Source organism: Thermobia domestica, chromosome 9 (genome assembly GCF_964235325.1).
Source record: "Thermobia domestica chromosome 9, izTheDome1.hap1.1, whole genome shotgun sequence".
Classification (NCBI taxonomy): domain Eukaryota; kingdom Metazoa; phylum Arthropoda; class Insecta; order Zygentoma; family Lepismatidae; genus Thermobia; species Thermobia domestica.
In genome coordinates this window covers 71,557,334-71,572,693 of record NC_137462.1, presented here as the reverse complement: position 1 = coordinate 71,572,693, position 15,360 = coordinate 71,557,334, and the positions used below count along the sequence as shown (strand labels likewise).

The 15,360-nt window shown below is 36.1% G+C and overlaps 1 protein-coding gene across 1 annotated transcript in view; it reads right to left on the bottom strand.

Annotated features, from left to right (window-relative positions):
- The window catches only part of LOC145694738 (SREBP regulating gene protein), a 31,512-nt gene extending 16,512 nt beyond the window's left edge, over positions 1-15,000 (bottom strand). The window contains exons 1-2 of the mRNA XM_081771321.1: positions 14,738-15,000; positions 5,979-6,141 (exon numbers count right to left, since the gene is read on the bottom strand). Coding sequence (XP_081627447.1) covers positions 5,979-6,141; positions 14,738-14,839 — 265 coding nt within the window. The 5' untranslated portion in view covers positions 14,840-15,000. The remainder of the gene's footprint in view (positions 1-5,978; positions 6,142-14,737) is intronic.
- Positions 15,001-15,360: the final 360 nt, after the last annotated feature.

Below are 15,360 nucleotides of genomic sequence, written 5' to 3'. Positions count from 1 at the left end.
ACGATGAATAAGCATATGCATATAATACATAGCAGTACTGCAAACTTTAAAAGTAATTTGAAGAGGCAGATTGTTCCAGCTTTGATACTTGATCAGAATGAATGGGATCCGAACCCTTTACAAACTTACTGAAATATAATTTCATACGCTGACAATACTGTTTTGTCAGCCTACATACTTTTGTACTAGAAGTTAGAATATTTCTCTTCAGAACAACTTAATAGGAAGCTGTCAATTTTTCTATATATGGATCAAGGCTGTAGCAATGAGTCTCCAGCAAAACCGTTATTAGTGTAACAAGTGTGCAAAGCCATTACTTTGACACTATTTATTTGATGCTAGCATTTAACGATATTTCGCACGTATATGAAGTTTCCTACTGTTCTTTATATATATATATATATAAGTTTGAACCCTAAACTACTGCATGATAATTCGGTATGCTAACCATAAAACCATAGCAAGAACTGATACACAAAATTTACTTTAGTGCTTTTTCCCTCACCCTCTCTTCCTAGCCTAATTCCTCGATGATTATTTTATTTAATTCACTGTGATATTCTATGACTTGTATGCTTGATGTATTTTGATATGAGAAATGTATTGTATTCGTTTGATATATAGTGCGCGATGTTTTCAATCATATGCATCAAAATTCTAGTGATCAATCTCCCTAAATAACTCTTTAAAGTTTGCCGCACTGTTACATATTACATATATATATCTTTGTTCACTATTACCCAGTTATCTTATGTACGTAACAACATGACACAGTGCTATTTGAAAATAAAACTGCATATCGGTTTGGCAACATTGTTTACTTATAGTACTGATGATAATGCTTTTGGATAGACATTATGATATGCAAAGTATAAAAAGTAAAATTCTTTATAGTTTGTTTAAATGCACTTGAAGTTACTTGAATTCATGTTAAAATTTTATCATTCTGTGGGTTCATATTTCTTAAATCTTTATTGTGACATATTTTCATTATTTATGCCCATTGGCACCTGTAAATTTATACCTTCTAAGGTGATATCTAGATCTGTTTTGAGAGTATGCATAACCTACTTTACAGTTGGGACGAATTTCCGGTTCCTGCAATGAAATTGTTCTTATATTCCAGCTCTTTGGAAGTACAGTTAATAATGGAAAAAATATTCTTCCTTTGCATCCTTCTCTGGCCGCTCTTTAAATGTATCTTCTACCGCTACAACTGCTTACTAAAACATGACTATAGGTTCAATCCATTCATCAAAATATATAAAGCCTTCGTAAAGACTAAAAATTGATCCACTCTTCGTGAGGGGAAAAAAAAAAATTAAAGTTGGGCAGTGTAGCGGTAAAAGATATACTGAAAGAAAGACCGCAGAAGTTCTGAAACCGTATATTATGACTGTCATATTCAGGATGCAAGGTAACAATAACTTTCCTCACTATCAAATACGCATCCAATAGCTTCCGGAAGTAAATACATCAAGTATTGTTACTATCCGGAGCCGTGATGGCTCAGTGGTAGAGCGCTCACCTCTGGCTTATCACTACAGTCTCCCTTGTCTTCGGTGCATAATTGTGAGACACCTACTGATTGACCCTTTTTTTTAACTGTTATGATCTCTCTACTGCGTTCTTTTGAACGTGCTCTTGAGAGATGTTTAATACTTTTATCCAATAGCTTTTTCATTTTCTTTTCGGAATATTTACTTTCGCTAGACCTTTTCCTTTTAAGTGAAGGTTCTCCGATGTCGTTTAAGCTCCTGTTCAGAGAATCTAATGCAGTTTCTGTCAACCATTGTTCAAAACTACTTTCGCTAACATCGGTACTACTATTGGTTACAGTTTCTGTCACCACAGGAGTTTCGATTACATCACTTACCCAATTTTTTAGCTAGTTTTTTATATATATATATATATACAAGGTCTGTATGATAAGTAATGAGACTCGCCGCGCCGCGGCGCGCGTGTCGCTGGAGCGGGTTTGTCGGTGATGGAGGATGTAGGGGGGGGTCCGAGCAAAGCAACGCACCACGCGTCAGTTGGCTCCGAGCCTTAGTGGAGCGCGGACAAGCCTTGGACAAAGCCCTTGTGAACATTCTTGTCACGGCGGAAAATCAACAAACATGGAGGGTTCCATCGAACAGCGTTATGCGATCAAATTTTGCGTTCGCCTGGGGAAAACGGCTACTCAGACGCTTTCTCTCATCACGGAGGCCTACAAAGAGGAAGCCCTATCCAAAGCCCAGGTGTTTCGTTGGCACAGTGCGTTCCGGAACGGCCGGGAAAGCGTTGAGGATCTGGAGAGGGCTGGACGCCCGACAACAGTGACTACGGACGAAACTGTGGCAAAAGTGAGGGATCTCCTGAACTCAGACCGTCGATTATCGTTGAGATTGATTGCTGATGAACTCGATATGAACCACACAACAGTGCACAAGATTGTGACGGAACAATTGGGAATGAGAAAAATCTGTGCGAAACTGGTGCCGCGAGTGTTGACTGACGAACAAAAGCAACGGCGTGTTGATTGTTGTCAGGAACTGTTGAACCTCATGAACAGTGACCCTAACTTTGAAGATGACGTCATAACAGGTGACGAGTCGTGGGTGTTCCAGTACGACCCTGAAACGAAACGTCAAAGCGCGGAGTGGCACACTCCTGCGTCCCCGCGCCCCAAGAAGGCCAGAATGTCGAAGTCAAAGGTGAAAACAATGTTGATTGTTTTTTTTTGACAATGTGGGGGTGGTCCACAAGGAGTTTGTACCCCAAGGACAAGCCGTCAACGCCGCCTTCTACAAACAAGTCCTTGAGAGACTGCACAGGAGCGTCAAGCGGAAAAGACCGGCGATCGCTAGCCGGTGGAAGTTGCATCACGACAATGCCCCTGCCCACACCGCCTTCTTAGTGACCTCCTTTTTGACCCGGATTGGGGTGGAAGTCCTTCCACAACCACCCTACAGCCCAGATGTGAGCCCGGCCGACTTCTTCCTCTTCCCGAAGCTGAAGCCACGCTTGAAAGGAACCCGTTTTGCAGACGTCACAGCCATCCAAGCAGCCGTGACCACATTTCTAAAGGACATGCCGGCTGCTGACTTCCAGGGGGCGTTTGCAGCGTGGAAACATCGATTGCAGAAGTGCATCGACGCAAGAGGAGAGTACTTCGAAAGCTTTTAAGTCCCTGTACAGATCAGATCAATAAAACAATGTTTCCAGACCTGGTCTCATTACTTATCATACAAACCCTGTATATATATATATATATAGGAACCACAAATTCTGCATCCGCCTTCTAATGATGGACACTGACAGCATCCACAGTAAAATATTTCGCAAACTTCTTTTAACATTCATACGTACTTGTACATTAAATGGACTGTATCACAATGTTTTGTTAAATCTTGACGATGACATTACTCAAATAATATTACGTAATAGCTACAACTAAGTATGGAGAAACTCACACTATGATCTAACAAATCGGACCTCTGGCGAAGAGAAAGCAAAGTATGTACAGCTCACGATAAGAACTACACTGATAACGTTCCTAACGAGGAGTTCACATGTTAATGCTAACATTAACAAAATTATATAAACTAATACAATACACTACTACTGTACATCATAAAACAAAATGAGCGTGAGCATAAGTAAGAACTTGTTGAACCTATACAGGGATCACTTCTACACTGGCGCGTCTATGCACAGTTCTCATTCATGATTCTCTTCCCTTCTTTCTTTAACAAAACTATAGTGCAACTTGTGATCATGTGTTACAATACTGCAGGTTGTAAACTGCCAAATACAAAAACTCTGGCTGGCTGGTATGTACAACTACCCTTAAAATAAATCGATTTTATACTGTGTTTCTGTTACTACTCCAACTTTTATTTTAGTTGTTACAATATAACGTATTCTAGACATTTAATTCCCCCAGAAATTCCAGAATTATGGTCCGAAAATCAAACTTGCTGTCCTTAAACGGATGTTTTTTCGAACCAAGTACTGTAACGTATTGAAAACTTATTTTATTACGTTTCAAACAAGACTTGGATAAGCTCTCTTCGTCAATTAGGTTGAAATAAAGTTTGTAGTACGCACCAAAAGTTTACATTTTCCATAACTTTCGAATTTCCAGACATCTACGCACACACGAAGCTAAAATTTGTTACAATTCCTAATCTGAACTAAAATGACTCTATCGAAGAAGACTCAATGAAATCAACGGATGTAATTTGTGACAATATTTTTCAAAATTGATTTTTGCATCTATTTTTATTTAGTTTGTATGTCTTCAGTTCAACAGATTTTGTACATTTTTGCATCGTGACGCATAGCAAATGGCCGCAGCTAGTACATCAATAAAAAAAGAAAGAAAAAAGTGGTGCACGGGGTACACGATAAGATTCTGAGTTTCAAACTATGTGCCCAAGAGTACAGTTCAGTAACTATGCTGTAATACCAGTCTCCCTAGTTTTTATGTCTTACTTTAACAGCAATTTAATCACATCACATATCTCACGTAGCATACAACTAATGAATATTCATAAAAAGAAAAGTGGTTAGACTTAAATGCCAAAGCCAGAACATAACTACTAATTACTAACATAAAAATCATTATTTTTTCTTTTAAATTACAAATTACTTTTACGCAAATCTTTATTAATATTAATCCTCATTAAAATTTCAAACTGTTTCTGCAGTCAGCCGAATATCTGCTCCATATAATATCAATGAGGATTTGGTAAAAGCTAAGAATTCCGAGGGAAAATCGAAAAGTCTTCGCGTTTACTTATTAATGTATTTATTTTTATTTTCGAGCGTGTAATACATTTTAATGTATATGCGTTTCAATGATGCAAGGGACACACGACTACAGATATTCACAGGGAAATACAGCTGGTGTATGGGGATAAGTACTTATCATCTTTTTGGTCTATTGAAGAAGTTCTTGGCAGGACAGAGGTTTACGACCGATACAGAATTGCAGAACGTTGTTCGTCGTTGGTTTTACGTACAACAACCGAGGAACATATATCAAAAACAAAATCATCTCACATGAGATAGACAAGATTTAACGAAGAATGCACGAAAGAAAATGGAACAAGTGTAGTGTGTGTAGTGGAATTAGACGTTAAACTATGTTTCACACACAGGAGTGTAATAATGTATTAAGTGTAATATTATAAATACCAGTATGGGCAGTGCTTAATAGTGATAAATGAAATGTGTGTTTAGTGATTTTGTAGGAGAATGTGGTAAATTATGATTATTATTATTATTAATAATAATATAAAAAAAACATACAGGAGAGAATCAAATTATATACAAAGATGAAAAACCAAATCATACAGGAAAAACCTGAACGAAATGAAACAAAGAAGAAGAGGGAATACTACATGGATAGGCTAAGTATAGACTAAAAGCAATGAATGATGATATTTATGATAGGATCAATGTTAAGCTCGACTTGAGTCAAAAATTAGAGTAGATTAGTTTGATTAGATAAAGAAGACTTAAATCATCATTAGAGAATAGCAGTTAGTAGTTAGGATTTGCTGTTTTTTTTTCTTTAAATTTTATTTTGTTTTGTTCTGTTCAATGTGTTGTAGTTTCGTAACCCAACCCTCGTCCTGGTCCTTGTTCTTGTTCCCGCAAAAAAAAAAAAAAAAAAAAAAAAAAAAAAAAAAAAAAAAAAAAAAATGCAATGATGATAGCCCGTTTTGGTTCAAATCTTAAGGTACCAAAACCGAAGAGGCGCGTCTGAGCAATCAAATATGAAAAAAGTTCGTCGTTGGTTTCGTGGTCAAATGGCCATCTTCTATGCAGCGGGTATCGAGAGACTAGTGGTACAGAGGGTAGAATATTGTGTATATCTTGTTTCTCGTTTACAGTTTGTAATCTGGCAATAAATCAGAAGGAACAGACTTTTCGATTTCCCCTCATATTATACGTGATCTGCACAGCAATAAGCATATTATTACCTTTATCGTCAACAATAAGAACTTTTCCCTGGACAGAATTTCTACATGTCGTAACTTTCGTATTTGTCGAATTATTATCTTCTTTCCCTGAATGCCACAAAAAAGGCTGATTCAGTCGTCTTAAAGGAATCGTGTCAATTTCATCTGTTGAAGAATCATCATTCTGCAAAATAAGCATATATATTACATACAAAAAGATACAAAGAAAACAGTAATACAATAATTTAAAAGTTATGTATTGTGTGTACACCATCGACGCTTACAACCAACGCTCGACAATACATTCTGAACAAATATTTGTTTGTAAGACGTATATTTGTTTTACATACACAGTGCCAATGTTAATGTTCATTTACTCGTAATGTCATTTTCATGTTAAAATTGTTTGAGAAATTATGAAACATATTAGGTAAGTTTAGTATGTATTAATTCATTGGTTAACATTTATAACCTGAATTATTTGTTTACATATTATGGAAATGGTGGTCTACTTATGTTTATACTAATGTATGACTATGAACGAAGATAAAAGTGCAATAATGATCAAAAAACTTGCGAAGTGCTAAATGCGTGCTAAAATTAGGGATGTACCGATACCACTGTTTCACCGATACTTTTGGACACATTTCTTATATATTATCAGGAATTTTCAGAATAATGAAATGATCTACATCGTAATAGGGCATATTAGATATAAGACCAAAATTTGACATACAAAGACAAAATAATAGCAGAGTTTCATATTAGGTTCCACACAAAAAATATATTTCCTCTAAAAAATGAACTAAAAAGCAGCAAATACTTATACAGTGTAAACTTAATTCAAGTGTCAGTGATTGACATTTAGAGTGATAATGTACTTTGATAGTTATATTGCATTTACTAGTCTCTATTACATACATACAGTGACGGCGATTGGACGTTAAAAGTGTGTGTGTGGGGGGGGGGGAGCAAGACATGATCTGAATATTTGTATCTCAATGTTAGTTTTTCTGATTGTTTCTAACACTTTGTTTGAAAAAAGGTTGTATAATTAATAGGCTACTATTATTTTTTTCAGTTACAATACCGTATATGATATTTCATATTTTAAGTAAACTCACAAGAGCAACGCAAGTAGGTACTAGCCCTTTGTACTCTTAAACACCGAAGATGTAAGAAGAGATTTGATTCCTTGCTAATGAACATTTTAAAATTCTGTCTGGAAAATTGTGTGATTTGGTCGATGCCCACTAGTTTCTATTTGGTACCAATATGTTCACCATCCTCTAAGGTACTGATCAACATTAATACCATTTCTCTACGACTTACCGTTTCCAAGATATTGGCCAAAAAATTTCCGACTTCGGGAGATTTAAGTTGTCATATCTCGCGAACCGTAAGTCATAGAGATATTGGTGTTGATCAATACCTAAGAGAATGGCGAACGTTTTCAGAGGTCACTGGCTAAATGGCCGCCGTTCCCCAGATATTGGCCAAAAAAGTTCCGATTTCGGGAGATTTAAGGAGCCATATCTCGGGAACTAGAGAGATTATATTGGTGTTGATCATTACCTAAGAGGGTGGTGAACATTTTGTTAACATATGGTAACTGGTAGCCACTGGTTATATCTTTATTTTCAATATATATACGGTGATAAAAAGTGACAGCTCAATATAGATAATTCAACAGATCCTCTAATACGCAGGTTCCAAATATGTATTATCTATTGAATTTAATCAAATACATTTAATATACAATTTCACAAAAATTTCGAAAAAAATAATTAAGTCCATTCTCGTAATGCTCTTCGAGCATTCTCAACTGTTTCTTTCTTGTTTTCTGTTCAAAGAAAGAAAAAAAAAAAAACGAAAAGAGCATTGTTGTGTCTGCTAGTAAAAACAGAAACATTTTTCTTTTACCACCAATTTGTAACTGCAGAATATCATAAATGGTTTAGGCAAAACAATGAACAAGGTAGAAGTTGATTCTTATTACTCTCTTTTTAATCAATATTCTTTACTATTAGAAAGAAGACATTTTAGAAACTGGATTTTTTTGCATTTAAAGAATAATTTGTGAAAGACATTTCTTGTTTTGCGAAATGTTCTCTCACTTAGTTTCAAAGCGCCTGACTATCCTTTCGAGCCATTGTAGGAAGAAATGAAAGTACGCTGGAATTATTGCACCCCAAAAGGTTAATGTTTGGGCTATTTTCCGTGGCAATTAAAACTCATTTCATGTTGCCTTCTTAACTCCACAGGAAGACAAATAACCAATACGTACTCACGCCACGGCAAATATATGGCGCCATTTTATCTATGGACCAGTAATACGTACAAAAACATCACACTTCCAAATAAAACTATATACATTAAGGAAAAATGAAATGAAATCTTTGAGTTTTACGTCCCACGGTTATGCCGGTTAGGCTAAACGAGACGGTGATGATGAGAGATGAGTGAAATGGTGGAATGAAGAATGAGGGAGGAAACGGGAGAACCCCGAGAAAACCCACGAGCACGGTGTTTGTCCACCACAAAGTTCACATGGCGGGGGCTGGGATCGAATCCGGGACCCCAAGCACCAGAGGTGAACGCTCTACCACTGAGCCACCGCACCCCCAATATATACATTAAAGAGTCACTTAAAAAAAAAAAAGTAAGAGGGGGACAACTGGCCCCCTAATCGCCGACCCTGCATACATACAATGGAAACGGATACTACCATTACAAATTCTTATTGTTTAAAAAATTATGCGTGGTGAACCAAGTGTTGCTGTGTAAACCATAAAAAATAAGAGGGTTATTTAAGCAAAATCGAAAACAATAAAACTATTTATTAACTTCAGAACTAATGACAAAGTGAGCGTCTTGTGAGTTTCTTCCACAACATTTTCTTCTGAATCGAAACCTCTATCTCGTTTGGAATTCAAATGACGGTCTGCTATCCTGACTATAGGCGTCCGAAGGGGAGGAGGGGGGCAGGGGGCGCAACACCCTGGCTCACAAAAATGTATACGTAATATAGCAAACCGCGTATATTAAATAACCGATGTAATATAGCAATCATGGAATGGGCCCTCCCTAGAAAATTTTCTTCGGGCACCCATGATCCTGACTGAGGACCTCTGGCTTTTCTTCACCACTATTTTGGCACGGAGGGACTAAGAATACCAGCTGAGTACAAGTAATGCAAATCAAAGGTGTACATAAGCATAAAGAAATCGATTGTACAATGATAATAATTTAGAGCAACTTACTAAAAGAAATCGATGAAATATAAGTGTCATTTTTACAACTACACAAATTGAAAATAGTTCGGAAAATATATCGGTAAATATCGGTGTCCATTTGCCGATACCGAAACTCTCAAAAGTGGCCAATAGCACCCATATCGACATATCGGTACATCCCTAGCTAAAATTGAGCGTAACATGGCATGCAACATATTAAAGTATTGTTCTAATACAGGCCGTGAGTGAAACAAATTAAGGAAAGCGAAAGTGGGCGAGTCCAGACCGGAAATACGAATCTCGAGCCTAGATAATTTAAATGGGTCAATCCATTTCAAATCGCCCAATTTTAAACAAAATTGTTGCTCATCACTTTTTACTTTCATGATTTTTTTAAAATCATGACTTCCATATACGTAGTCACAAAACACTGTTTGAAAAAAAATAATATGCCATAGTTTTTCTGGCAGCCATTTCTAAAATGGCGGTTGGGTAAATTTTAATTATATATATATATATATATATATATATATATATATATATATATAACCGTGGTTTCCAGAAACTTTAATTGCCAAGCTATCTATAAAGATATCAGAATAAGTAAAAAACCAGTGTGTTCAGCATGAAATGAACTTCAGGTATACATTATTTTAATTTTTGTATCATGCAAGAGAGGCAGTCAAATTCTTTACTGGAAAAACTCGGAAAATATGTATAAATCGTTAATTTTGAAGACCACTAGTTTTATGAAGGAAAGGAGACTCACTAATGACAGTTGTTTTTGTGTTGAATACTTATATAACTACCTGCAGTATAAATTTCAGTCCTGAAAATGCACGCCTTTTTTTTTTTCTAGAGCTTTTCCAAAATGGCCGAAAACCTTAAAACGTCAATTTTCTCAGGTCAATATCTAAAAAGGGACTGAATGAAAATAACTGGAAATTTTACAGAATGTTCTTTGTACAAATAGGAATATCTCACAATAAAGTTATGACTGAAACTCAACTACATTTACCTTTTCTTTACTTCGTAACATTCTCAAGTGCAAATTTGGGTGCGAATTAGACCAAATTTTCATACATGCGATAGAAGCATATTTTGGTTGCGATTTGGTAGCGTCTAAAGCCGAACATAGACATTTTTGGTGGTGAATTTTGACGTTTTATAGAAAAAAAAAAAATTTCGGTCTGCAGTTACATACGTACAGATAAAAAAAAAAAAAAATCGTGACCTAAAAGCTAAATTTCGTGACTTTTTATTGAATTTCATGACCGTTTTCTGATTTCGCGACTCTTTCATGACTCGTGACCCATATATAACTGACTCAGAGGAGAGTCAATCTGGTGGGTTCACGCGGAGCTCGTCTGAAGGAAGAAGGCGCGTCAACGACACTGGGTATACGTGTAAGAAAAGGTAGTGAAAAGACGTTGGTTTTTTTAGTGATACGATTTCCTATAGCACTTGTAATAATGATTTTACACTAGTACCCCTGCACTTGTAAACATAAAAATACAATTGTATAACTTACTATTTAAATCTGCCACTATAAAAATTTGTTCATTATGTATCTTTCTATCCAGGGTATTGATTTTTACCTGTAAATTTTTCAACATGTTGTGAGTCTAAAATGACTCGCATCTACATATATATATATATATATATATATATATATATATATATATATATATATATATATATATATACAATAGTATTCCGTTCTGGAAATCTTTTGATAAATACCGGTAAATATTTAAATAAAGTGCTGAAACTAGACGTGTTCTGAGATACACAACTGAAGAAAGTAATCATAACCACATTAAGGTCATCATTTCCATCCACATTTTAAACCATTTTTTGAAGTTTTCTGAGCTGAAGAAAATTGCAACAACTCTGGGGCAGATTAAGTAGTGTACTATAACTAAACGAAGATTCAAGCAGATAAGAAGAAAGTGTGTTAGAATCGATTAGGTTTGGACGGTTTGTCTTAAGCACAAATTGTTACCCACTCCTTTACTCTCCTTGTGAAGCTATACATTTTACCCAAACGTTTCCAAAATTCGTTGACTTACTTCTTACCAGTATTGGCTTTTCCAGTGCTTGACAAATTTTACGGTGACCCTAGGTCCATGTCACTATAAGTTAATTTTACATGTAATCCCGTTTAGACAGAGTCCGTGAGGAGGTAGGGGGTTAATCCAAAGGAGGAAGTGCATTAGCGATGCTGAGTTCGTGCAGATCAAGTTTACTCACTCATTCGAAATAACTGTTAAATATTTTAATTCTTTCACTCATCTTCTTACTGTTCTCCAAAAACTTTGTGCTGGGAGACATGACAATACTCCATTTAACATAGATGAAGTTCAAAGACATCACGAGAATTAATTGTTGAATGCTTACAATTCTTTTACTATTTGCGTATAAATACAACGTCCGGATATGTCACAATACAACAACAGTGGAAAAAGCACAAACCAATCTGTGCTAGATGACCAAAGGCGAAGAATCTAATCGAATCAGGCCAGCGAAAAACTAGCGAGCTCGCACAGAACCTCTGAAGGGAAGAGACACGTCAGTGATGCTGGGTTTTCGCAGTGATACGAGTCCCAATACAATCTGTAATGGTTCCACACTAGTAACGCTATACTTGTATGTAAATAAAATCTATAGATGTTGTACACTGTACAAAAATACTTCGCTCTCGGAAATTCGTATCTAATAGCATTATTATATGTACTCACTTATTTTAAGCTTCGTAAAGCACTTATAATAATGTTAAACTAATAACCACACATTTGAAAACATGAAATACAGTTGTGTTGTCTATTATCTAATTCTGCTATCTGCAGAAATTTAAAAGATATCCTATTTCAAGGTGACGTACTTATAGTAACGAAATACGATCTTTTTCAGCATCAAATGTACTCTTACTGCCTTTACGCTAAGTATAAGTACAGCGTGAGCACGTATGGCATAAAAATTGCAGTGGATGAGACATGAATCCATTTAGAAAAATACAACAACTTGTGCTAGATGGCCACTAAAAATCATGCGAATGTTATCTAAGTGAATCAGGCTTGAGGGCAGCAGGAATACCCAAGCATTGGCTACGGTGGGTATACGCATAATGAAAAAAAAATCTTGTCATGAACTCATCTGCCTTGCGTGTAACACAGCTCTGCTATGGGACATTTCTCTGATTACTCTGTACTCTAATCCTCTAACTACCCTGTACATTATCTTGAAGTAGCACTTCATTTTACTATGGCCTGACTAAGGGACATATTTTGAACTTTTTATTTCTACCTTATCACACATATACGAGATTACTTGAAATCCTAACGTTGAGTATGCTTTTGAATGTTCGGTAACTCAAACTTCTGTGATATCTAAGTATCACATCACCATGTTCCGACATTCAATGACAATGTCGTCGAACACTTTTGGAAACCTTTCGGACACTTCGACCTAGGGCACACAATTTGTAACGCTGCTTGGTAGACTTGCCAGTAAGTTCTTTTATGTGCTTACAGGTGCAGGATTCGTATTACATCGTGTTTTACGCATGATATAGAGAAGATGGATGGCATTTAGTATCTCCCCCAACCCGTTTCATGGTTCCAGAACCGAGTACCTTGTTTTTTTTTTTTTTTTTTTTTTGTCTAAATTGTGATAAAGTTAGAAGTACAAGGGCCTGGGCGCTTCTAACTCCCTTCGCTACCTGTCCCTAGCTCAGCTATATTTTGTAAAGTAACATACTGTAAATCTTATATGTGCAAGATTGGGGGAGATACTAAATATCAACCGAGAAGATCTACATGTAGTCTATCTTTTACGTTTCTCTTTCGAAAACAATTTCGTATTTCCCCTAAAAACCAGTAGCCTCCCCCCTAAAACTGGATAACATCAAAATCTGCTTCTTATAAATATGTTTTTCCAAAGAGATTACTGAACTTTACCTGTAAAGTTTTGCAAAATGTGTTGTGCCTAAACTAGCCAGGGGTTAAGTTCCAAAGATAGCCATCAGTTTCTAGCAAAATTTTGAAAATTTACCACGAAGAAATAGATAATTTGCTAGTCTGCATGCTTGATAATTGCAAGCAGGGCGGCAGTTGTTTATTTATTTATAAGTGATTATGGCAAGTCTTTACTTTAGACAAGGCAGTGACAATAACCAATTCATCTGAACCGGTTTCCACAGTTACAGTTGCAGTTTCCAAGAACGAAAGACAGAAAACTACGTGCCCTGCGGGGCTCTAACCCGCTTTCACTCGCTCGGCAATACTATTTATTGACAGGATATCACTGCCTTGCCCAAAGTAAAGAGTTACCGTGGTTATAAACATGGAACTATTTGATATGGTACTATTTGCAGGTGTACAGAGACGTTCTACTTGGTATCCTTACGCAGAGACGAGAGATTACACCCTCAATTTTAACAAAGTGGGTCAAGACTTCCTTGACCCTAAGCTAATACGACCGTACCCTATCCTACTTATCCGCACCTTACTCTACCATACCCTACTTTATTATACCCTTTTAAAGCGGTCCTAAAAACTGATTTTTAAATATTCGCATCTGTTATTACGCTTTTGTAGAAAACCGGACGGACGACCAACTTCGGAGCAAATGCCCTTACCAGCACCTTTGGGTAAACCAAGGGCCTATGTTTAGCAGAAGGGGTCCAGCTCTTTTCTCTAAAAAATGTTACAATTTTGGTAATTTCTGTTCACATTCGGTTAGTTTAGGGTAGGGTTGGTTAGTTTAAGTTAGGTTAGGCTAGTTTAGGTTACGTTAGGTTAGTTTAGTTTATGTTATATTAGTATAGGAGTTCCGCATAATTTTCCAAAAAATGACAAAATCTCGCTTCTTTCTACTAATATTACGTTAGTTTAGGTTAGTTCAGTTTAGCTTACGTTAGTTTATGTTAGGTTAAGTTAGATTTGGTTACGATATGTTACGTCTAAGTACTTGCATCCTTCATTTTTCCTGTAAATTTTGTTTTTTCTTACGTGCTTCTGGACCCCTTGTACTAAACATACCCGCAAAGATGGAGCCAGCATACTCTAGTGTTATGTCTATGATCTAAATCTTATTCTGGAGATAACATGATTCAATGTTGGTAACGAACATCTTTGTTACATTTTACATAAGGTACCGGTAACATATAATACAAATATATTAGATTATATAGAACAGCACGATCACCAATAATGTCTATAAGTCTACAAATGAGACCATTGCATGCATCTGACTCCTTATTTGTTTTCAGCTTACTCTTGGCTAAATTATCAGTGTTCACGGAGACTTAGACTCTCGTTCGCAGCTCAGGTGGTTCAAACCCTTCTGAAATGGGAATTGTTTCACTCACAACATCTAAACCCTGCTTATTTACTTCGTCGGTACACTGGCCCTATTTGTAAACAATTCCGTTTGAAGCAACATCTTACCAAATACCACCTTGAAAAAGGTATTGCAATGCGAACATTATTACCTGATATGTAAGTTAATTCAAGATTTCGAATATTTTTATTGAAAACTCACCTCTCGTACGAAACTTAGTATACAGTACGTGAGAGAGAAACCAAAAATCAACGCTAAAACTATTCTTTTCCGTATTATTCTCATCAACAATGCTGCCCACATATTTACAATCTACTCTTGAATTCTGCCAAAATACATTTTGCTTTATGTTATAGCACTAAATATTGTCGAATATAACTTATTAAAAAACACTTTAGTCATCCCCCTTTTCTTAGCCATCTTGCATTTGTAACTTACGCCATGTTTACTTTGCTTGCTCGCAGCGTTGCCAACTTGATCTCAAATAGTATTTTAAAATGTTTACACAACGTCAAATTATCGGACCTATTCAGAGTCTGTTTTAGAATCGTACTAGGAGTACTAGACTTGACATACTTAGAAATTTTGCTCCTTATACATGTAATTAATCAGTGGCGGCCGGTGGATTATGGTTTCGGGTGTTGCAGTACGAACGATACGAGACAGAAGATATAAAGTGGACTCATTGACTAATCAGCATAACTTTATATGCAAATGCTATGCGACATGTGAAATTAAATAAAATTCTGTTTTAAAAAAATAAAAAAAAATGCAGAACATTTTATCCGATTAATCACCTTAATTAATTATTAAGTCCATTCTCC